Source organism: Rhipicephalus microplus, chromosome 3 (assembly GCF_043290135.1).
Source record: "Rhipicephalus microplus isolate Deutch F79 chromosome 3, USDA_Rmic, whole genome shotgun sequence".
NCBI lineage: Eukaryota > Metazoa > Arthropoda > Arachnida > Ixodida > Ixodidae > Rhipicephalus > Rhipicephalus microplus.
In genome coordinates, this window is record NC_134702.1 from 110,943,968 (window position 1) to 110,969,620 (window position 25,653).

Here is a 25,653-nt window from a genome sequence, read left to right on the forward strand (position 1 = left end):
GTGCTAAGCTAGGGGGCAATGAAGGCAGCCGCAGCAGAGCCATCCCGCAGGACGGTTCCATAAGTGAACACTTGCGTCCTTCCGGCCAGGTCGCCGTACATCCGCGCTGCAACTTTCTGTGCCATGGCACTGTAGTGGGGTGTGCCGCTTCGGTCGCACTCCCGGCAAGGGCAGGTTCACTCGAAGAGGCGTTCGCCGTTGTAGGGGTGACCAGGGTGAAGGTTGCGGGATCGTCAGGCGCAACGCTTTCGCAGACATCCGGAAATTGGCCGGCACAGCACGTAACCGCGCGAGAAGAGAACCAGCATCGGGAGCCCGGGGAAACGCTCCAAGTGACACGGTGCGCGCAGGTCCGCCGTGAGCGACGCAGGCTATGCGCGAGCTTTTGCAAGTGTCTGGGCCACAAGAGAGCTATGAGGCATTTCTTGATGGATGGCGCGGCGGTGGTGTTGGTGTATGAGTCGCCACTGTAGTGCCTCGAGTTCGCAGATCGGCAGTTCGTAGTGCACAGTATATAGAGCCAATGCCTCGAATATAGTGCAGTCGAAGGGAGCGGGGCAGCCGTTGCCACAAGCAATGTATAGCACACAACTGATCTCACGTGGCACACCGTCTGCCGTACGTGTCACACCGGCGGAAACCATCGGAGGCGATTGTCTATCGTGAGGCCGAGGGAGCGGACGCAGCTGCACCAACCTATTATGGCACCATCTAGCTGAGGGCTCGGAAGACGTAACTGGGCATCATCACGAGGGTGAACGTCAAAGAGCTCAAATTTCGGTGCCGAGATAATGAGGCTGATGCTTCTAACGAAGGTGGCCACACTGAAGGGCCTCCTACATACAGGTGTGCCCCGCTGAGCACTTACAGGTCGGTACATGCACATGAACAGCGACGTCGTCTGCTATACAACCACCTCAAAATTTCACCTTGTTCTGTTCATTTCACTGCCTTGTTCATTTTAAATGCAAAGCATTTCTTAGGGAACTTCGGTGACTTTGAGCGTATCTATCTATCTATCTATCTATCTATCTATCTATCTATCTATCTATCTATCTATCTATCTATCTATCTATCTATCTATCTATCTATCTATCTATCTATCTATCTATCTATCTATCTATCTATCTATCTATCTGTCTATCTATCTGTCTGTCTGTCTGTCTGTCTCTCTATCTATCTATCTACGCTTACTACATTTAGCTTTCCTGGGCGTTTCGTTAATGGTATCAATACCAAACTTGGTATCCCGTAACATCACTCTATGACGAACGTAAGTGACTAGTCATAACATGAAAATGCTGACATATATGTCATAAATGTCATGATTTACATTTCATGGTCCTGCAGCTCTTGCTGTGGTTTCGTTCACATGGCATGTTGCAAAACTGGTATGGCATGGCATGAATGCATGGCGAACACAAGCGACAGACGCTAACATGGAAATCGTGACAGGCGTGTTATGTAACAACATGACTACAAGCCACGCTCATAATGGACACGTGGCCGTTTCGCTAGCTTCACCTATAGCAAATTTCGTATTATGGGATGCCAATAAAAGACGAAGGTATGCGACTGGTGCAAACATGATGATCATGAGATGCGTGTCATGTAACAACATGACTACATGCCACGTTCACGATGCGCTCGTGGTCACTTCGCTAGCTTCACATATATAAAATTCATTATCAAGAGATGTGAATAGATGGCGATAGTAAATAACACGTGAAAATATAATAATCATGACATCGAAGTAATGTACGGCATAATTTACCTCCACCTCGTAGCGTTGTGCTGATTTAAAGTGACTTACCAACCTTCTTTATTCGTGCTTGTCATATCATCACGTCCCACTGTACGTGGGATCTGACATTTTGTTTTAATCAAAACCAAAATGCGTATGGCATGCATTAGGGTACGACGAGCATAAATGACTACTCATAACATAAAAATCTTGATATCCATGCCATGTGCGCCTTGATTTACATTTCATAATCTTGCTGCTCTTGCGGTGGTTTCGTTCACATGGCATGTTGCGAAGCCGGCATGGTATGACATGACTGCATAGGGAACATATGTCAAAAACTCTACCGTAGAATACATGACACCCATGTGCTGATTTCCATGTTATGACTAGTCATGACTGCACACCACACTCATGGTCGCTCACAGCCGTTTCGCTAGCTTTTCATCTGCCAAGTTTGGCATTTCGGGACGTTGATGAATGATGAATGTACTTGACTGGTGCAAACATGATAATCATGAGATGCGTGTCAATACCAATATGTATAAATGCTACGCTCATGGTAGGTTCATGGCCGTTTTGCTAGCTTCAAATGTACCAAGTTTGGTTTTACGTGACGCGAATAGACAACATAGGTAAAGGACACGTCCAAATATGATAATAATGACGTGTGTGTCATGTAACAAGATGATTACATGCCACAGTCATTATGCGCTGGAGCCGTTTCCCTCGCTTCACATATGCCGAATTAGGTTTTACGTCACGTGAATGGATGACGAGGGTATGTGAGGGGTGCAAACGTGATATTCTTGAGATGCGTGTGATGTAACAACCTGACTACAAGCCCCAATTAGTGCCAATGCACTTTGACGTAATCGGGCACGCGTGAGCGCCGGCGTTCATTTCGTCGCGTCGCGCTGGCGATGCCACACCAGGCACCGATCTGCCTGCCGTATACTTGCAGGCGCGCGCCGCGCTGCGTTGCTTTGACGCATGTGCGTTGGAGCACGCCCGGCATCCCTGCATCCTGAAGAGAGGCAGACGCAGTGGTGTCTGGCTGAGCTGGGTAACGTCATGGGCGCGAAACGCAGCATGTGGCATTTCGAGCCGGTGTCCACCAGGCCACGCCGATGAACGCTGGTCACACTGGTCGCGCCTAGCATTAGTTTTGCTAGCGCAGCGTCGCTGCGCCCAGTGTGCGCACTCGTCAACGTTAGGTCGGAGTGTGCCGCGAAAACCTCCACTAGAGAGGCCAGCGCTGCGATCGTTTTACGTCGCAGATAGGATGTGTAGTTGTGTAATACGGCAGCTTTGCCTTCGCTACGCCACTTGAATCCCCCCCCCCCCATTGGCTGCACCGTTTCTGAGTCATGATTTAACGATGCAAATTAGACACGAAAGTGCCACCGGGGGCACTAATTCATTCTTTCCTGGGCTGTATTATTAGGCCTACCACTTCTTTAAGCACTCAGCTTCAAGACAAAGGGAACCGCACACGTTGTCCTCAGCAAAACTGCACTAAATGCGGTGTTCTAGCAGACAATGTCAACCGAGCATCCCATGAGTGACGTCAACATGTAAGTGGCAACACGGTATGTCCTCGAGGCCAATATTGGGTCCTTCATGAGGCACTCACGGCCGTTTTTCTAGCTTCACTTATACCAATTTGGTGTTACGTGACTACAATGAATGACGAAGGTATATGACTGGTGCAAGCACGATAATTATGACATGCGTGTTCTGTAAGAACATGACAACATACAAAGTTCATGATGCACTCGCGGCCATTTCACTAGCTCCCCATGTACCCAATTTGATATCACGTGACGTCAACAGACGACGAAGGTAAGTAACACGTCCAAACATGGTAATGATGATATATTTGTCATGTGAAGCATAACTATATGCTACGCTCATCGCGTGCTCGCAGCCGTTTCACTAGCTCCACGTACACCAAATTTGGTATTACCTGACGTGAATAGACGAAAAATGTAAATGGTAGGTCCAAACGTGATAATCATAATATGTGCGTCATGTAAAAACATGACTACATGCAAAGATCATAGCACACTCGCGGCCGTTTCGCTAGCTCCACGTATACCAATTTAATATCAAATGACGATAATTACGAAAATAAATGACGCGTGGAAACATAATATTCATGACATGGAAGCAATGTACGGCGTAATTTACCTCCACCTCATAAGGTTGTGCTCATTTTAAAGTGACTTATGAACCTTCCTCATTCGTGCTTCGCCTATTATCGGTTCCCACTGTACGTGGGATCTGCCAATCTGTTCTTTTCTAATTGGCATGGCGTGCTATGTGGTTATGGTGCGGGTCGAGGATTTCTTTTTTGTCCCTTACCTAACAATTAAGAATGTTAAAAAACTTAGCAAACAGGGAACACAGCTGTCTCTGGAAGGCACTTGGTGATCGGTACAACTATAGAATTGAACAAAATTGGGCGGGGGGCGCTGCCCCGAGAGACGCTTCGGCTGACGAAACGCGGCGCACTTGTCGCCCGCCCACGCGCTCAGTAAACGTCTGTTTGGTGAGGAAGGCCTGAACGTAGTTCAAGAGTTTTTCCTCTTTACCTACGCCACCCTGGATCAATGCTACGTTGCAGCAACGTAGAATCGATCCAGAGCGTCGTCTCTATGTGAGAGAAGGCGCACACACCTTGTGGTTTACTGCAGGCGGTGATAGTCGACACAGAACCGTAAGGTTGCTTACTTATTGTTCACTAACACCACTGCAGATGGCCACGGGAGTCTTGGACAACTGAATGACGCCGTCGTGCATAGTTTTGTCGACTTGTTCTTTGACAGCCTCACGTTATCGCATTTCAACTGCACGGACTTTGATATAGCGGACGAGCATTCTCTTGGCTTGTAATACGATGCTTTGTTTCTGGGCTTGCCAAACACTCGATTATGACTGAAAGCATCCTTTGTACAGCAGCAGCAGTCTTTTGAGCTGTTCTTGCTTATGGTTTGCAAGGCCCAAGTTAACATCGAAAGCTAGTTCATGAGCGAATTCGTTAGACTCGGTGAGGGCAAAAGCGTTCTCGGCTTTCACAATTAACCTCATTGCAGGTGACCTTCATGCCATTTATCACTTGTTTGCACACATTGATCAAGTTCGTAAGCATCATTCATGATTTTCCTTTTTGCAGATTCAGTATTCATGTTAAGACGCAAATGTTATGGTTGATCAGCAGGTGCGGGACGCCTTCAACGACGCCTTGTTGGTTTGTTAATTTTTGAGGGCGGATGACAGTGCTGACGCCTGTCGAGACGGAAGAGTGATTTGTATTTTCAGCACATTCAAGGCGTGTTTTCTTGATGACGTGTGAGGCGGTAGTGCTTTTTCTGTGGATAGTGCTATCAACTAGGATTCATGAGTGGAATGACAGCCTATGAAGTGCATATGAAGGATGACGTCTTCGAGCACTGCTATAGCACTACGAAGCTTCCGGAATAAATTCAGCTGTTATAGAGGCTCTCCCCGTGAAGTTTTATTCTTTCCGGCGTTCTAGGTAAGGTAGTCTCTAGCTGTCGATATTTTGGGGAGTCTTGATTTTGTTCAATGTCGTGTTGAACAGCCAGCTGATAACAAAATAGTCGGCTCCGTTGTCGACGAGCGCCATGACACTGGCCTGTCGATGAAAACGGCAAGGTCGCTTTGCTAGTTCGTCGTGTGGTGTTCCGGTTTAGACGTGGCTACAACGGTTTCTTCTGCTGCTTCAGCGTTGCGTCGGGTTGTGTTCCTCGAGCTTCAAAGTTTCAACGTGAGGGCTACGTTTGGGCTGCAGCGGATTCTTTAGGTTTAGTTAAGGCGTTGTCATATACGGAGGATAGTCGCTTTTCTTGTCGTACAGCAACTACACCTGGATCAATTATTGCCATAAGTTTTTCCCATATGAGGTCAAGGAAAGGTACGAAGTAGTGCCTGTGGACAGGTGTCACTGCAGTGACATTTTTATACCTGGTGATGGTGATCGGGATAGTTTTTGGGCTGTCCATAGCACTCATACTGAATAGTAAAGCGATGCCACATGGTTGTGCACCCCACTGGGGATGTGGCACTTTGCTGACGATGCCACGTCTGGTGGTACTGAAAGTGGCGGTAGGTGCGGCCAGCTTCTCCGCAGTGGTAGTATAATAGACGGTGGTCATAGGCGCGTCCAATGTCGGCATTTCTCGAAGCATGACATGCATGGACAGCAGGTGGGTAGTATAGCGTTGGTGGTGGTTGTAGTGCTGTCTGGTGGCAGAAATGCCCCGGTGCGGGCTCTCGAAGTGGGCGTAAATGAGGAGAATTGCATCGGAATATACCAGCGTAGCTTATAGTTGGTGACTGAGGCTGTAATGGTTCAGGGGCTCCCAGCAACTGCTTTAGTTTATTCTGAAACATTGTCGAGCATGTAGGTATTTTAGGGCTGGAACAATGGGATTACTCTTTGCAGTTTTTTCCGCTCCATGGCTTTTATAGCTCCGCGCAGTTCACCTCAGCATAGCCATAGAGTATCTCTGTAAAATGCGTCGTCCTGCGATGGCATTGCGGTCTGTGCATTTTCAGCGTCTTTTCTAACGTAGTTGCTTCGAAGAAAAATTACTGAACAATCACGGCTGACTCCCTGATCAGTCCAGGAAAAGGCTGCGTTTAACTACTCCCATGAGGAAATGGTTTTTCTTCTCTTCAGGCATGTTGGCGTTAGCGTGGCGTAACATCCGAATAGTTTGTTCTATGAGCGTGGACAAGTTCTCGCTTGGAAGTTGCAGCCATATCTTCAGCAATAAGGTGATCCTCTACTCTCTAACGACGCTCGCAAACGTCTCCAAGAAAATGATACGGCACTAAAAGGTGCCAAGTTCAAAGTACCGACTCCTGAGTCTGGAGACATGCCCTCACTCATTCTTCCAGGTAAAAATACGCATTGCGCAGCTTGTCCAGAATTCTAAACGACAGTAATGTCGAATTCTTGAAGTTTCAGACTATATCGTGTGAGACGATCTTAACGGTTCTTCAAGTTAGTTAAACTGTAGAAGGCGTCGTGATAGCTTATCCGTTTTAAGGGCCACCGTAAAGGTATAGGCGAAACATGGACATTACCAATATAATGGCGTGGCATTCTGTTTCTGTTCTAGAAAACTTGCCTTTTGCCTAATATACTGACAGGCTAGCATAAGTGATAACCCTTTCTTGTCCGTAATGTTTCTGAAGAAGGACGGTGCTGAGTACTATTCTGCCTGCGTCGGCATGAATTTCTGTGTCAGCGTACTCGTAGAAATGTAAAATACCAGAGGCGTCTGCAGCAGTGATGTTCCATGCAGAAAATTTTCTCGTTTTCGGGGAATTTTCAGCCTTCATTTTAAACGAAAAGAAAAAAGAGAATATTTGCGCTATCGCAGGAAACTTTGGAAAAGGTTATATTCACCGATGAAGACTAATTTATTGTGGTCGCTTTGAGCCTCCGGCTTGTGCCATCGGTTGTGGCCCATGCAGCGTGGAAGCATAGCCCTTGAGGTTCGTCTGATATTTATTTAAAGCATCTTCTAGAGTACTGCTGGTGTGGACTCTATATGCACTATTTGCGATGAAGTGCTTACAGCACATGAGTTTAGAAAATCATTAGTTTTTGTTGTGTAGGAGCACAGACACAAGCCTTAATATTAATCGTCGCAAAAACGTTATACGCATTTAGGTTTGTGCATTTTTGCGTTTGTGTAGGAAGAGGTACTCGTGTCATATAAATATTGTGCAGGGAAATATGTTTTAAATTCTGTCAGCGTATGCCGAGAAAAATGATCACTTGACTTCAGGCGTCGTTAAAGTGCTTGGAATGTCTCAACTTGCGCTGCTTCCCACCTGAATTTGACGTCAGTCTTCGTCAGCTGTATTTGTTGAAAAAGCATTGGTGATGAAGCGGACGAAGACTACTGGCCTTCGGATTCACAGGCTGCAAAAGCAACCCATGGAGTCGGGCTGCGGTTTATTGTAAAGAAACCCCTTTTCTAGGCACTGAAAGGCCTGATTTTTTAAGGTATTAGTGGCCCAGCTATTCGTACAAAGTTCTTCACGAAGCGTCTCTAATAGGTGCACAAGTCGATTGTACTACATCATTTAGCAACAAAACCATCTACTTCAATCACGATGCTTTTCGAACATTGAGGCACGGTCTCCGCCGCGAATTCCTGGCAGTATTTGTGGCGTAAACAGAACAAGGCATTGTTGAGGCAAGAAACGCGTGTAGCAATATATTTATTGGCCCTGGAGTTACCATCATCCACATTTTTCTCTTGTTCCCCACAGAATAAAGTATAAATTGATAGTTCTGAATTTTTAGTGAGTTACAGAGAACGCTTGTTCAGCTGCTCAGGAAGGTGATTCCCCTCGCCTTGGTGTTAATAACGAATGTAAATAATTAACGTCTTGAAACCACACATATATGATTATGAGAGGTGTCGTAGTGAAGGGCTCGAGAAAGTTTCACCACCTGGGATTCTTTACCGTGCACCTAAATGTAAGCACATGGGCGTCAATAATTTTCGCCTCCCTTGAAAATGCCTGCGCCATGGTCTGGAATCCATTAAGATAAAGTGCCAGCTAAAATGGGTTCACATAAGGTGTACATAAAGCTATATTATTCTCCTTTCATATTTCATAATTGTTCATGCTCCACATAGCAGAACCCTACAATCAATTGGCACAATTGTTGGTGGTAATTTTTCGAAGGGATAATAGGAAGAGAATTCGTGTGGCAAATAAGGCCAGTGCCACAAAAGAGCCCGAAATAAAGTAATTAGCCTAGAAAGCAGTGTCCTGCTTTTAAAGCAAAAGCTGCTATGATATCGCAGCATGAGTCGCGCGTGCTGTAGTTGTCCGCCACTGCCATTGCCACCAGTGTCCGTAAACACTCTCACACAAACGAAATATGAAACACTAAGCATGAAAAGAGGCTCTAACTTAAGTCCCTGGAGATTGAGCCTAGTATTCTACCACTGAGCTCTGCTGATGCTTTGAACTCCAAGGCAAACTGATCCTAGGCAGACTTCATGCGAGGAAAAAAGACGCATTAGTGTGTGTAATAAACCATTCAGAACAATAAAGGAACATGCCGGTGTCACGCAATGCGAATTGCGTTAACGAGTGGGTTGTGCAATGACACACTTATCTTAAAATAGCACTAGGCATATTTCTTTATCGTCGTCAGGAACAGCATAAAACAAATTGCACGAAATTCCTTGCAAGTGTGTAGAGGATATCAGGCTTCACCGCAAGATGACGAAATCTTGCAGAATGAATGTCTGTAAAAAATGATTTTTATGACACAGTGCGTACCCTGAAAGTGTGCACGTAGAAGTAATCAAAATAGTGTTTAATAGGGCTCTGAAAGGCCGCTATTCCAGCTTTCGCTGTGACTGTGCAGCGCGTTCCGCATAGGCCTGACGATGTTTTTTTTCGTTTTGTTTTAGTGTTATACAAAAAAGATAATTATCTATCTTTCAGTATAACATGAGAACATACGATCACTCAATCACAAATACTTGAATTTATATGTAGTCGAGGGATAAGTCAGCTCCTGATTTCCTCGAAATTGAAAAGACACTTGCTGAAATCTTGTCTATAATATTGAGCAAGTGGCCTGATCAGTAGTCCAGCAACCCACTGAATTAACATTCAGTCGAAAGTGTCGCTTTTTATTGGCTTTATGCGCCATAACCTCGCCAAAAATTGTGGCACCACAAGGATGTAAACGCAGAAGGATCATTTCACGAAAACGTCTTGACGGTCCCCGAGGTGTTAGCCTATGAAATTAACATTATTATTCAATTATCTGGCTTGCTGGTCACCATGCTGTCTCATTACGTTCTTCTGAAGTTCATTATGACTCAAAAGAAGGTTACTAATAGTATTTCCTAACAGTGTATATTGAAACAATATGTAGTTGCTCGCATTCTTCACTAAGCTGAGCAAAATTGAGACCCAAGTTGTCGTATACTCTAGAAATAAGAATGCATATTACATCTTGCTTGTTAACTGCATATTATAAAGCTATGATATGAAACAAGTAAGACAGCTAGTATATTCTACGCGTGCGTGTTGTAGGTATAAACATGCCGATTTTTTACGCTTCAAGGAAATTTCAAGGGCTCATTTTCTTGTTACACACGTATTTACGTCACGTTTACGAGCTGTGTTCATTAATAAATTTAGACCTATATGCGGAGCTACACCAAGTGAAGTAAAAGAAAAGATGACGAACGCCGTAGCGTGCGTCATCTTCGTTAGAGCATTGGACGTTTCATTCGAAAGTTACAGGATCGGGGCCTGCCAGCGGCAAGGGATCCTGTCCTCCACTTTCCTTTCTTATTATTCATATTCTAAGTGCTATGAATAACATTTCCTACAATTTCTATTGCTTTGTTGATTGTTTTTATTTTTAAGGCTGTGATTTTTCGTTTGCAGATTCTAATCGAAGATCTTCTGAATATGGATCAGAATATGGTATGTTGAAGTGCCAATATTTTCAGAGACGACCTTTTAGTGTGAATTGCGCGTATATTGCCACGTTCCATTTCCCAAGTTTTTGTTATCGTCCCAAAACACCACACGATTCTCAGCGCAAACCGCGCCTGCAGTTTTCGAGAGGGTTCCGGACTGTAGTAGATCATTTCGATAAGATCACGCCCACTGTGCGAATGGTACAGATTGTTCTGGAACGTACGCCGCCGCCAGCGATAGCGCTAGAACATTCGACGGCGGGAGTATAAATGCCGACGCGCTTCGCCGCTTGTCAGTAGTTGATCGAAGGCCGACGCTCCGTTCGCCGATATCAGTCTGAGACTGCTATCTGTGCGAGACTGCTGCTGTAATTAGACTTTCTGTTTACCGGGCACAGGTTCGCCCAAATAAACAGTTACATTCCAACAAGAAGTCTCCTGTCTTCGGCCACGTCACGACCCCGTGACATTTGGTGGAGGTGCTGGGTACACGGCTTGACGGGGGCGTCCGGTACATGAACGAAGCAGCATGGGGCGGCCCTTGCTGACGGACTTGAAAGGGTTATTAGTTACGCCAGCCGATCGCTATCCAAAGCAGAAGCAAATTATTCCACAACAGAAAAGGAGTGCCTCGCCATCATCTGGGCTACGTCGAAATTTCGCCCATACCTCTACGGCAGGCCCTTCAAAGTTGTGAGCGACCACCACGCCTTGTGTTGGCTAGCCACTTTGAAGGACCCTTCAGGTCGCCTCGCACGATGGAGCCTGAGACTTCAAGAATATGACATTACTGTCATTTACAAATCCGGCAAAAAACACTCCGACGCCGACTGTCTCTCCCGTGCGCCTGTCGACCAACCGCTACCCGACGACCCGGATGACGACTACTTCTTGGGAACGATAACTACCGACGACTTCGCTGAACGACAGCGGGCCGACCCGGAACTTAAGGCCCTAATAGAATACCTCGAAGGCAGGACCGCCGAAGTCCCGAAGGTATTCAAGCGTGCACTTGCGTCGTTTTTTCTACGAAACGGTCTTCTACAAAAGAAAAACTTTTCACCGCTTCGGGCTAAGTATCTCCTTGTGGTGCCTTCAGCTCTGCGGCCAGAACTCCTGCAGGCCCTGCACGACGATCCGACGGCAGGGCACCTCGGTGTTTCGCGCACGCTCGCGAGGATACAAGAGAGGTACTACTGGCCGCGTCTTACAACCGACGTCACTCGTTATGTGAAGACATGCCGGGACTGTCAGCGACGCAAGACACCGCCGACAAGGCCAGCGGGACTTCTGCAGCCAATTGATCCACCTTGCCGACCTTTCCAGCAGATTGGTATGGACCTACTGGGGCCGTTCCCGACGTCGGCTTTCGGAAACAAGTGGATCGTGGTAGCTACCGACTACCTCACCCGCTACGCCGAGACAAAAGCCCTGCCAAAAGGCAGTGCATCCGAGGTAGCTAAGTTCTTCGTCGAAAATATCGTCCTACGTCACGGCGCCCCGGAGGTCCTTATCACCGACAGAGGAACGGCATTCACTGCCGACTTAACGCAAGCGATCTTGGCATACAGCCAAACAAACCACCGCCGGACGACAGCGTACCACCCACAGACCAACGGCCTCACCGAGCGGCTTAACAAGACGATCGCTGACATGCTGTCAATGTACGTCGATGTCGAACACAAGACGTGGGATGCCATTCTTCCGTATGTGACCTTCGCATACAACACGGCGGTGCAGGAGACGACGCAGATATCTCCATACAAATTGGTCTACGGAAGGAGCCCGGCAACGACGCTCGATGCCATGTTACCCAACGTCACCCACGAAGAAAACCTCGATGTGAGCGAGTACCTTCATCGCGCCGAAGAAGCCCGACAACTTGCGCGGCTCCGTATCAAGAATCAACAGACGACCGACAGCCACCGTTACAATCTTCGACGACGCTTCGTGGAATACCAGCCCGGTGAACGTGTTTGGGTGTGGACGCCGATACGCCGACGTGGACAAAGTGAAAAGCTTCTGCGACGGTACTTCGGACCGTACAGGGTGGTGCGACGTCTCGGCCCACTTGATTACGAGGTTGTCCGCGACGGCATCACGAACTCTCAACGACGCCGATCGCGACCTGACATCGTCCATGTCGCACGCCTCAAGCCGTTTCATGCACGTTAACAAACTGAAACAGTGTTTTTTTGTATTATTGTTGTATCGTAATTTATTCATTGTACTTTCTTGCATTATTATTGTACCTTCATCTTTAGTTAAAGCATCGAGACGATGCCTTTTTCAGAGGGGGGCAATGCCACGTTCCATTTCCCAAGTTTTTGTTATCGTCCCAAAACACCACACGATTCTCAGCGCAAACCGCGCCTGCAGTTTTCGAGAGGGTTCCGGACTGTAGTAGATCATTTCGATAAGATCACGCCCCCTGTGCGAATGGTACAGATTGTTCTGGAACGTACGCCGCCGCCAGCGATAGCGCTAGAACATTCGACGGCGGGAGTATAAATGCCGACGCGCTTCACCGCTTGTCAGTAGTTGATCGAAGGCCGACGCTCCGTTCGCCGCTATCAGTCTGAGACTGCTATCTGTGCGAGACTGCTGCTGTAATTAGACTTTCTGTTTACCGGGCACAGGTTCGCCCAAATAAACAGTTACATTCCAACAAGAAGTCTCCTGTCTTCGGCCACGTCACGACCCCGTGACAATATTTTGGTCAAGAAATGAGACCCAGGATATATCAGATAACAGAACTTATGATGGCTTTACACGGTGAATTGGGGTCGTTCGTAATGTGTTTGCCATTCCGTGAGCTATGTATACCAACTTGTTATACACGCGATGATTAGTGGTTCAAATACTTTAATATATCTATCTATCTATCTATCTATCTATCTATCGGTCCATCCGTCCATCCGTCCATCCGTCTATCCGTCCATCCGTCTATCCGTCCATCCGTTCATCCATCCATCCATCCATCCATCCATCCATTTATCCATCCATCCATCCATCCATCCATCCATCCATCCATCCATCCATCCATCCATCCATCCATCTATCTATCTATCTATCTATCTATCTATCTATCTATCTATCTATCTATCTATCTATCTATCTATCTATCTATCTATCTATCTATCTATCTATCTATCTCTCTATCTATCTATCTATCTATCTATCGATCTATCGATCTATCTATCTATCTATCTATCTATCTATCTATCTATCTATCTATCTATCTATCTATCCATCTATCTATCTATCTATGTCGTTGTGGCTGGGCGCTGTTGTGTTCGACTCCTTAACTTAGTGTGCACAAATAATTTCACAGGAGGTATTTACTATGTGGCAAACACGAACGAACTGTAAGAAAACGAGGACATGACTGACTTGCCACGTATGTCATCGAACGTTTTGTCTCAGTAATGCATCGCGTATAACTGCATATACCACGGCCCTTTACGTGTGGGTTTGCGCTACACGTGTATTCAAGGACAGCGAAAATCAAAAATGAAATTTTATTAAACACTTTAGAAGACCTAGGAACGAGATAAACTTAGTTGTATTGACAGTCGGTAAAGTTAACAAATCACTCAAATGTTGATAAACTGTGCAACAACCTCTAAATAGCAACCATGCGGAACAGTTATAAATAAATAAATGTGCTGCGTAAACAGTTTACATGCTAGAATAACGTTAAATATACTTCTACTGTACCTATTCATTCATAAAAAACATGTCTTCAAAACTACATACTGTAATAATCTATTAGGCACACCATGATGGCCCATTATCATTGCCACTTTGAGTCTTGTGTTCATCACTTGCAGGAAGTCATCTGGAGATTTTCATTGCTTTTAGTGCGATAGGTTCATGATGTCAAGCAGGCGTATGAAAGGTATGCTGGCAGTTAGGTCAGAGTGCTGCAGCTGACAAGTCAACGTATAACTTTGCTAATAAGGTAATACATATGGTGAATGTGTAACCACTTGACAGGTTACGCCAAAACAACTTGAGCGAGTTTAGAGTCCACTTTTGAAGTGATTTCAATTATAATTTATGCCTTAATGCGATGACACAGTGACGCTCTTGCTGCATCAAAGAAAATAAAAAAAGCCTTGCGTTCACAAATTTGAGAGCCTCAGAAACCAGCTAGAAGCCGACCTCCAGCTAGTGACACTGAAACCAGTAGCCTGACAGCAATTTTATTTGGATTAGGAGGTTGAAGGGTAGCCGGGGGATCTCGTCACAGGCGCTCCGACATGTTATTTATGTACATAAAACATACAACGCTAGCCTAAACACAATTTTTTCACTCGTGACTTTCCCATGTAGTACCACCGTACAACACCAACTTGGTTACTCACCAGTCTAGTTCATCTATGGCTGATTGTCCTATCCTTGGGCGTGATTTTCAGTCACCTTCTGGAATAAGTGTAAGCGATGCAAGGCCACTGAGAAGTCGCACTCCTAATGTTTCGTGCCTAGTCAGGTCAGTTCGGCTTTTGATAGACTCAATATTCGGCTAAGAAGATGTTGCCTTAGCTGACGCAAAAAGAGGAATGATCAAAGAGGCGTGCCAGCAGGCCGAAGGAGTAAAAAAGAACAACGGGGTGGGGATAATAAGAGTAAAGTTTCTAGATGAGAAAAAACTTTATCAACTTGTGGTTGGACGTGATCGGTCACAAATGCGTGGCTTACGTCACTTCACCATTTTTAGCCTTAAGTGGTAGCCTTGCCAACACCTCTAAGCGTTCAGAATATAAGCGTCTTCACAAAGCACTGAAACGATTACCCCAGAAGAAATAAATGAATTCAAGTTTTGTATAGAAATTGTCATATATTCACGTCAAATGCGTGTTAGAGTTATTTTCGCGCTTGGTGACACAGCAGACACAGGGCTCAATATCACCTTAAATTTACACTAGTAGGACTTACGAGTCCGAAGAAACTATTGAGCTTCAGTGACATCCTAAGTTTATCACGAGAAAAATTAAAAACAAATTTAAACGGTCAAAAGCATCAGTACGTAGGTCCTCCTGGAATGCTATTTTCTCTAGCTCGACGTCATGCGGGAATATCACGTCGACAAGGAGCGCACCGCAATCGAAGTAGCCGTGCTGCCAAAATATATCTCAACAGAACCAATGACCATCCACTAACATTTAGTTAGCTTTTGTGGAGCTAAATATTCCCGCACAAATACTTCGAAGCTGAGGAAAATTATCTCGAATACAATGAAGCACAATGGGTACCACTTTTTTTACCACTTACGCTTATGCATTTATGAAAATTTAAGAAACAACGCAATTTCTTAGTTAGATGAACAAACCTCACGCATGCCTATGGTAGTGATCGTCGAGTAAAGTTTTTAATCAAATTATTGTTCATCGATTTAGCCTTTACTAAATTATTTGTACTTGAAGTGATTTTTAATTCACATTATCGATTATTCAAAATTTGTTATTTGTGCTTGAAAAGAAGTTTCTCAAGATTGAGAAAAAGAGTTTCTCATGATTGTGTTGGATAGAGACCTCAGTCTATCAGATGTGCTAGAGATCACATGTGAACAGTGGCACTATCGCGAAAATTCCACTTTCGCAAGTGAACAAAGGTGAACCATCATTATTGTGCGACGTCATGGACTAAATGACCTGTGTTTATTGTCAGTTCAGCAACATGTCATCTTTCCTCGAGGCCTCTCTACAGGCGCGCACCCAAATCGGAGGTGTTTTTGGTGACCACGCTGGTCAAAACGACGCACCTGAAACTTGCAGAGTGGCCATGGCTTAGGAACATAATCCAGAAAAAGGCAAAGCGGACATGAGGATGAAGAACAAGTGAATAAGATGCTGGCAATTTGGTATGACATCCTTTCTACGTTAGACATTGTGGGAGCCCTCATTGCCACTATAATTGCGGACTGATGTGATGCTTTCCTTGAGGTCAACCATGCGAGATTGCACAACAACACACTTGCTTCAAACGAACCATCGTTATACTAGAGTCTGCAGGAACTAGACCGACCTGAGTTTTGTCTCCTGGTGAAACAGCAGTTACGCAAGTGTACTTCAAGTATTTCACCTCGTCGTTGCTTTTATTCGATGCTAGACGCACACATTCAATAGCCGGAGCTGTAACAACGACAACAGCAATAATAATAATAATAATAATAATATTAATATTAATAATAATAATAATAATAATAATAATAATAATAATAAAATAATAATAATAATAATAATAATAATAACAATAATAATAATAATAATATAATATTAATAATATTAGTAGCAGTAGTAGTAGTAGTAGAACATTCCCTAATCTTGATATGATTATGAAAAACACCGTAGTGAAGGGCTTTGAAATTTTGACCTTCTGGAGTACTATAACCTGCACCTAAATTTCAGTACAGGGGTTTCATGTATTTTAGATTAAACGAAACACCGGCCCCTACGGCCAGCATTTGACCATGCAAACTTCAGGTCAGCTATAGGCCACCGTGAAGCCCGAACTGTGACCGTTCTGGCTACAGGGTTCTGGCTACCCTCCGGATTCCGTTCCCAGTCTTGTTCTCGTTCACGGTCCAGAGGGTGCCCAGGCAGCAGGCACAGTCTGGTTCCAGGGGACGCGGCAATTCCAGACGCCCTCACTCAAGAGAGCGCTCGGACTCTACGACGCGGTTTCACATATGAAAAACGTGGGCGGAAAAAGTCAAGATAGGTGCTCCACCTGGTGCACAGGTAACGCAGGGTAACTCGCCAGAGCGTGGAAAGGGGCACTCAGAAACTTGGGCTCTAAAGAGAAAAAAAAGCAGCTTAAGGAGGCATTACAGGCACTGAGATCAGAATTCGAGCGCTTTCGGAATTTGCGCAAACCTCGTGAGGCGAAGTCTGCTCTCCCGACTGCGGCAGGAGGACCAAGTAAGCGTAAGGCCGTCTCACCACCAGTGCCATCAGAAGAAGAAAACGCGAGGTTGAAGATTACTCCTAGTCAGTCCTCTGATTCAGAACCAAACCCACAAACATCGTTATCTTTGACTAACAAAACCCTCAACCGAATTAGAGGAGCCATTGCCACACAGTCGAACGTGATTGAGCACACGAATGGAAATCTCACTCATTTAACACGCAGAGTAGAGATATTGGAATCTAAAATGAAATTGATAGACTTGGGCGAAACTGCAAAGGCAAAAAAAGATACAGCAGGAGCCTTAATCATTAATACTGCAATGAGTATGAGGACTCGCCGCAGGTCATGTTAACTCAGTAATTATTAAAATGGCGGGTAAACAGGTATCATTATTTTGTGGCAGTGGAAGTGCACGAGCTTCCTAAAGCGTAAGGCTGTACTTCTGCAGCTGAGCAAGGCATAAGAGATTAGGTCACACATTCTGCTCTTGCAGAAAACTCTCAGTGAGATTATACACCTTCTGGTGTACAGATCAGTGTGTCAAAAACTGAATAAGGACAGAGGCGTAGCTGCCCTAATACGAAAGGACACCTCCTTTACGGTGCATGAAGGTAAAACCTGTGAGGCGGATTGGAAGACTAGCCTTGAAGCACAAGTGATAGAGATTAATCCAAGTGATGAAATTTGCCAAAATATTTTCATATTAAACTTGTACAGTCCTTCTTCAGCTAAAAACACAATCCCCGGGTTATTTTAGGTAAAACTACATCCGTAGTGAAGAATATTCTCTGGGTGGTAGCTAGTGATTGCAATTCACTGCACTCAGCATGGGGACATATGATAAGGTCCAAGAAAGGCGACAATTTAGTTGCTGCAAGCTCCGATTTAGATGTTACACATATCTTAGACCTACGCTTCACCACTAGATTAGGAAACTTGGTATCCAGGGACACCTATGCTGGATCTCTGTTTAGCAAAAACGCTTGAGCAAGGCGGTCTAATCTGCAGAAAAAGCTAGGAAGTGACCATTTTATAACAGAAATTATGCTAGACATACAGCACCCACCTCCTAAATGCCTCCAAATATGTAGACTGAGAGCACCTCCAAATATGTAGACTGAGACCTCTTCAGAGAAATTCGAGGTAATGGTGAAACGATATACGAGTCTTGGTGGCGTCTTCGTTCAGGTCCGAAAGGATATCGCGAGAGCCTGTAAAGTCATCACGACGGAGCGAAATTTACCTAGCATGGATTCCCGACTTGCCTATCCATTGGAAACCAAGAGTTTTGCAATTGAGAGGTGGAAAACACAGAGGGTAAATCGTAGGCTAAGAAACAGAGTTTCACAAATCAACAAACTTATTGAAAAGCACAGTAAAGAGTTAAACAAACACAAATGGAGGGATGTTTGTTTAGCAGCCGATAATACGATGCAAAAGAGAGGTAAGTGGACACTCCTTAGACGTCTACTAGACGATGGACAAACTAAGGGAATTGAAGCCTTGTGGTCGACCGGCTAATTAACAAAGCTAAAGCAGAGGGTACTTTAGAAGTAGACCTCCTCCAGGCCCTAGCCAACAATTATCTTCAGCTTAGCCGAAATTTGAGCTCTCCCTCTCCGATCTAGTATGGGGACAATCCAGCCCCGAAACTAGGTTCCCCTTTTGTGGAGGTGGAAATCAGAGATGTGCTACGCAACCTGTAAGGTAGCTCTGCTCCAGGACCTGATGGAGTTAGTAACAAACTTACCAGGAACCTGGATGATAGAGCTGTTGAGACTATGGTTAAGGAGAATAATAAAGTTAGGGAGAACGGACTGGTCCCCTCAGACTGGAAGATGGCCACGGTAATCCTAATCCCAATACCAGGCAAGTCTCCCAGTTTGCAGAAACTCCGGCCCATATTCTAAACCCAACGCATCGGTAAGGTTATGGAATATGCAGTGCACAATAGAATATGTAGATACATTGAGCGCAAGGGGCTCTTACGGTAAAGATACGATTCCGACTAGCTCTTTTCACCCAGGATGTTATGCTTCTGCTCAAAACACAAATTTTAGACTCCCAAAGCAAAGATGTCAAGAGAATCCTCTCGCTAGATTTAACCAGAGCTTTAGACAGGATCACTCATCATTGCATTCTTAAAGAAATATCTGATTGGCACTTCGAAAAGTCTTTTTTATTTTGTATGGTAATTCTTGGAAAGTAAAACGGTCATACGCATTGGGCATTTGACATCAGAAGTATACATGCTTAGAGACAGAGGTACTCCAGAAGGGGCAGTTGTGTCCCCCTTTTAGTTATTATTGTCGTGAGCAACCTATCAAGAAAGCTTGGAGAAGTACCGCACGTCGGCCATGCAATATACGCGGATGATATAACAATGTGGGGTCCGGGAGGTTCAGGGGCTACTGTAGAACAAGCTCTCCAAAAAGCTCTCAATGCAACTGAGTCTTTTCTGGCGGACAGGGTACTTGTGCTCTCTCTGGAGAAATCAGAGCTCCAGCTGCATAGACAAGCACGACGGGGGGCTAGGGGATCAAGACCCCTTTTATTAAGTACCCATCAGTATTTACACTGGAGACGGACGTGGCATTCCACAAGTAGATTCCACTAAGATAATGGGTCTTGTGACAGATGCCAAAAGATGTACTGCTAATCTAACGACACAAACCGAAAAATAATTACGTTCTTCATCAGAGTTCCCGGTAGAAAAGGCGGAATAGATAACGACAGACTGCTTAGGGTTCATCACGCTTTTCTCAACAGCCACGTGAACTACACAGTATTGACGCTCAATTGGACACAATAAGAAAAGAATAAGATGGATACACCTTTGCGCAAAAGTAGCAACAATGTTCTCGGTATCCCATTAACAACCAGTACAGAGATGCTTTTTAGTTAGGGGTCCATAATACCACAGATGAGCTAGCAGAAGCACAGAGCATGGCACAAATTACCAGATTATCTGGTACCAAAGCAGGAAAGGACCTGTTAACGGCCGCAGGCCTGCAACTAGCATTAACAAAGGTGAGGCAATTCAGCTTGGGAATCACGTAAGGGAATTGAACATTGTTGAACCGTGTCCAAGAAACGTGAATCCACAATTTAACAAGGGCTGAAGGCTAACGAGGGCAAGAGCATTCATAAAAAATCTGATGTGTACAAAAGCATTCGTAGGTGCAGCCCATCGCAAATATGCTGGCAGATATTCAGTCACTATTGTGGGCCACAAAGAACACCTCCTCTCGTCCAACTCACTTTACAGCTCAATTGCAGAAGTGGCTGAATAGGTAGCGGTGGCTATGGCGCTACTAGATCTTATGCGCACCACCATTCACACTGACTCCCGAGCGGTTGTACGGGCCTTTCAGTCGGGTTTAGTCTCAAAAGAGGCAGCTAGGGTCCTTAAAGGCAGATCCATACAAGACAACCTTCACTACATCACCTGGATTCTGGCTCACTTGAGTTTGGATGTAATAACAGGCCGCCCGAACCCCAATGAGATCGCTCATGATCGTGCGCGGATTCATAGGCCACGGCGATCAGGAGCACTCTAGTGGTTCGGAACAGCTTGAGTTCGCCGATCCACTTATCACTTATAACGAGATTACCTCGCACTACAGGGGCATTACAGGAGTGTTGCCATCTCCCCACCATAAAGTTAATAGCTCAATCTATCACGCTGAGAATGCTCCAAACGGGGTATTATCCCTCGGAGAGCTCTTTTAGTATGGCACATGCGGAGATGAACCCAGCATGCCCAGACTGCGGAGAAGTAAGCTCATTAAAACACATGCTCTGGCGATGCCCTCTGTAGCAGGACTGCTGTCAAGAAGCCTGGTGGACCGCTGCCAACAATGACTCCAGCTACGACGCCCAGCTCTTGGCTGTCCGGAAGGCCCGCGACAGGGCGGATAGGCTCGGCTTGCACGTGTCCACATGGGTCTAGTTAGGAGTTAGATGTATACGCACCTCTTCCTCTTCCTTCCGGACCAAATAAATGTCCTTTTTTTCTCTCTCTTTCTCTCCGCTAACATTGGCACTAGGACGTAACGCATAACTAAGCTCACATATTGGGCAGCCTTGCGCCGTAAGGTGACCCCCTCTGTGTCAGGTGCGGGAGAATATACAAACTGTGAAAAATAGCTTCTTGGAGCTATTCGAAAGTGCCTCAAAATATCAAGACTACGGAAGGCACCTCACCGTTGAGAAGTACGTGCTTGACCTTTCGGACATCCGCAGAAGCTGAACTAAACGATGGCCGAAAATCAACCAGAAGCTTACACCTAAAATAGCCGAGTTGTGTGCGCAAGCGGAGGAATATGCTGCACAACTCATTCAATAAAATTGGATAGAACGGTGCAATATTGTAGCGAGAGAGATGATTACAGAATAAACACGGCACCTGACTCGCTTTCTTGTCGACCCCACCCAAACCAGAGGAGAAGTGGCACCGCTCGGAAGCATGGCAAAATAGGTTGTTGGAACGATGGCGGAATAAACCGCGGTGTTTTCGAAACCGCGTCTCAGAGTGTTACACAGCTAAAAGGTACAACCGTTAAGTGGTACGACGAACTTGCTAGCCATTTAGGAAGGCGATCTCTAAGCACCTTTCGAGGCCATGCCTGCCTGGAAACGCCTTGACTACTCCGCCAAGCTTTCATTGCAGCGCAGTCACGTTGTCTTCCCTAACAACTATAATGTCACCAACGTGCAGCTAGGAGGAAAAAGGTAGCTCTTAGTGATAGGCGGAAGGCTGGAGAAGTAAATATTCCTTCTTCCACCGTGTGAACAATCAGCGCAGAAGCTCGACTCTGTATCTCACCCTCTTTCGCATTTCATGTGCGGCGAAACTAGGCAAACTGCCGCTTGTACTTGCTGGTAATCCCACAACACGCTTGCCGATCAAGAAATGCGATGGTGTGAGTGCCCCTGCATCTTTGGCGTCCAGGCAGAGTTGGGTCAGAGGGCAGCAGTTGACGATCGCTTCTACCTCCGCCAGCATAGTGAGTAGCTCTTCGTAAATGAGGCTGCTTCGTCCAAGGCAGCACTTCAGCGCATCCTTAATGGGGTGGTGCCACCAAATTTGTGGCATGCGTGTTCTTTGCTGTAAGCGTTTCCTTCAGATTTAGGAAGCATGATACTGACACCAAAGTTTGTGTATTTTCCCTAAATATTTTAACATTTCTCAACCTATGTGGACTATTTTCTGGTTCGCTTTCGTGATGTCAAATCGGGCAGTGACGTTGGTGCATAGGTGGCTTGGTCACGTGAGCAGACAAGGCTGTGACGCACACCATGTTTAGTTTCGTCTGCTCTTATACACACATGCCACACCAAGCGGCAGCAAAACAAACGCACTGACAGTCGCCATGGCCAGCTGCAGTAGAATCGAAGCAGCAAGAAGAAAAAAAATGGCAGTGGCTTAGCTCAGCTATGCCAGGATATACGTAGCGTTAGCAAAGATTCAGTTGATTATTCTTAGCTTTCCAGAGTGTGTAGGTTTAGCTTGATTATCCTGCTTGCTGCTACTACAATGACACACACACGGCATATGTATTATGTGGCACATGTATATTTTCTGCTGAACGTCCAGGTAGCTTCTCTATTGCCACAAAGACGGCTCGGAGGTCACTGAAGTTACACGCTGTCGTCTCTATGGTCCCAACACGGTATTTAGAATTGTCTGTCTTTCTGTGATAGCATAGCAGCGCTTGCGCTTGCGCCAATATGTCTGTCAAGGTCATGACGTCACTCCTTTGGAAAGCTTTCCTCGTTGTCTAGAATTAGCTTGATTACCATGCTTACAGCTGTTCCAATGACACACGGTATACGTAATATGTGGCACATGTATATTTATTTTGCCGGGCAACTACTTCGAGATCCGATGAGTTAAGCTTCTCCGTTCTACTTCATCATCGAGCAGCATTTCCACTCTCCTTCTCCATGGCTATACCACAGTGGCAAACGCCAGTCAGAGGCGCTATCAAGCGGGTCCAGCACAGTGTCAGATGGCGACTGCACAGGGAAGGCGTACGCGTCGGCGTCCATATTTCTACCAAGGCTATGACGGCACTTCTCTGGAAAGCACACACCGGCGGCGGCGAGTCGCGTGCGGTCACGGCTGAGTGCGAGGGAGGTGCCGGCTCCGGTGCGTGACACCACTGATGGTCTGCGCAGCGCATCGAATTGCGCGCACCCCGGCGGCGAGCTGCGCGTGGTGGCAGCGAAGTATCATTGCGCATGCGCAGACCAGTGCCACCCGAAAATGGCTCAGTGAGGTCAATGTAGCGAACGCTACAAAAAACATTTTTATTTACAACGTATGTACAGAATGTGGACGAGGAAGCCGCCCGACGCTCGATGACATTGGCACTAACGTAAACCTTTACGTAACGTAAACCTTTACGTAACGTAATTTATTCGTCAGATAGGCTTTACGTTTCAGGCCCGATCTCGCAAATCCACCTTCGTTTGTAGGAACTCGCGATATCAGCATTGTTGAGACCTGAGCCGTCGAGCCAAAATAAGCCGTAGTGCAAGCGCCAGCAGTGATAACATTGTTTCAGACAGATAACCAATAACACAGAAGATAGAAATGACCATGTTGGCCAAGAAGACCAGAATAGTAAACGTGCGAGCCCCCGGAAAACTGAATAGGTGGCGCCATCTAGCGGGATTTATGTGAATCAGGCAATTACAAAATTGTTATTGCAGAAGCATTGTGCAATTTATCTCTGGTGTAAAAACTGCGCAGCGGTGTTATCACAAACAAGTTACCTTTGTAATCATTTTCACCTAAAAAACAATCCGCGTATGTTAACGTGTGCATACCTGTGAATGCACGAATTGTCGCAAGATGTCGACAATATATTCGCACTAGCCCTGTATTTTTTTCACCTTTTTTCGCATTAGAGGATACGGTACAAAATAGAAAAAAAACGTCTTATGATCTTGCTGCAGCGGTGATTTAATAGTGTCTAGATTAAACGCAGTTTAAATGCAGCTAGCATCACCAGATAGGGTTTGCGAAAACGTAAAGATAAACTTTCACGTACGCACGTAAATGTTTATGCCCCGGCAGCCGACACGTTCAAAAACATGCATTCCGGTAACGGTGAATGCAAACCACTGTCCAGTAACACGTTAACGCAAAGAAATGCACGGCCAAATGCCCCTAATATGTGCAAGTTCTACCGATTCTAGTCCGATGCGGCACTGATACAAACGTGGGTTGACTTCTTACGCCATGCCAGAGGCGGAGATTGGAGGCCAACCAAGCGAAGTTAGGGCAGTGACACTATTGATGACGCTATCTCTGTTCACTCCACTTCACTGCAGACTCGTAGTCGCACAACATGCAGTTGCTGGGTGACTTCGCATTGTCGACAAAGAACCTGCGTGATTAGTAGTCATGCCACTCCAACGTTCTCTCCCCCTGCCCCTACAGTTGCTACACGTGCAGTGTGCAGAAGATCACCGAAGAAGCAACGCATGGATGACAATACAGCACGAAAACTTGCGCGTGCTCATACTACCGTCCTGTGGCGCTGCTCGTACTACTGTCGGGGCGTCAGGGTACACGAGGAACCAAAAGTAGCTTTTAAAAGCACGCTATAATTATTTTTTCGGGACGCAGTCTTGCTTACCGGTAGCTTTCCTACGTTCTTGGGCGCTTGACCTATCATTTAATGCAAAAAAAAGAACGAATGAAAAATTTTGTGCCGCTGCCCCTTTAAAAACGCTCACTAGATGGCAGGCAGTCTCTCAAGGTGGCGTAGTCTCTGCACGTGCTCTGGATAAATAGGTCACCCCTGAATGGCCAAAACTACTAAAAGCGTTCTCTTTTGGCGCACTTCCCTTCTATTCGCCGGGAGCTCACTGAGTCGATACCGCTTTTCAGCATGAACACCCAAGAAGCAAAGGCAGCAGCAGTGAGAGCTGGTGAGATTGAAGAGAGATGCCAGTGCCGGCTGTAGCCGCAAGCGCAACAACGTGTCACGTCTTTATAAGATGATCGAGTTAATATATGGGGGATTTCATGGTTTCACCGATAACCTCTGCAGTTTCGCCCCACGTATCACCATTCACTTAGTGCACATGCTGTGATTTTTTTAAATTTAGCATACGGCTCAAGATTTTGGAAGGGTCCGGAACTGAGAACTCATTTTAGGCTAGACTATTACCTGCCACGCCTTTGCCTTCATTTTTTCTTCTCCCCAGAGTGCTGCGTGCATTAAGCGCACAACTTACAGGCACTTTGCTGGCAGATTGACTAGGATGCAGCTTCGAAGCAGCAGAGCGTCTTTTGATTGCAGTTCGTCATGGTAGGCTCAAAATTGCCGCAAGGGACCTGGTATTTCTAGCCTTGATACAAGACATTCTTTGCCGGAATAATACAGCAATTTTGGCATGACCGCGCCATTCTTCGTTTATTTATAAATGCTTTGCGTTAGCTCTGTACCATTGGCAAACAAAGAA

At 45.8% G+C, this 25,653-nt stretch overlaps 1 protein-coding gene across 1 annotated transcript in view; it reads left to right on the forward strand.

Moving 5' to 3' along the window:
• The window catches only part of LOC142803878 (evasin P467-like), a 136,493-nt gene that overhangs the window by 22,693 nt on the left and 88,147 nt on the right, over window positions 1-25,653 (forward strand). Inside the window, exon 3 of the mRNA XM_075890141.1 lies at window positions 10,220-10,258. Coding sequence (XP_075746256.1) covers window positions 10,220-10,258 — 39 coding nt within the window. The remainder of the gene's footprint in view (window positions 1-10,219; window positions 10,259-25,653) is intronic.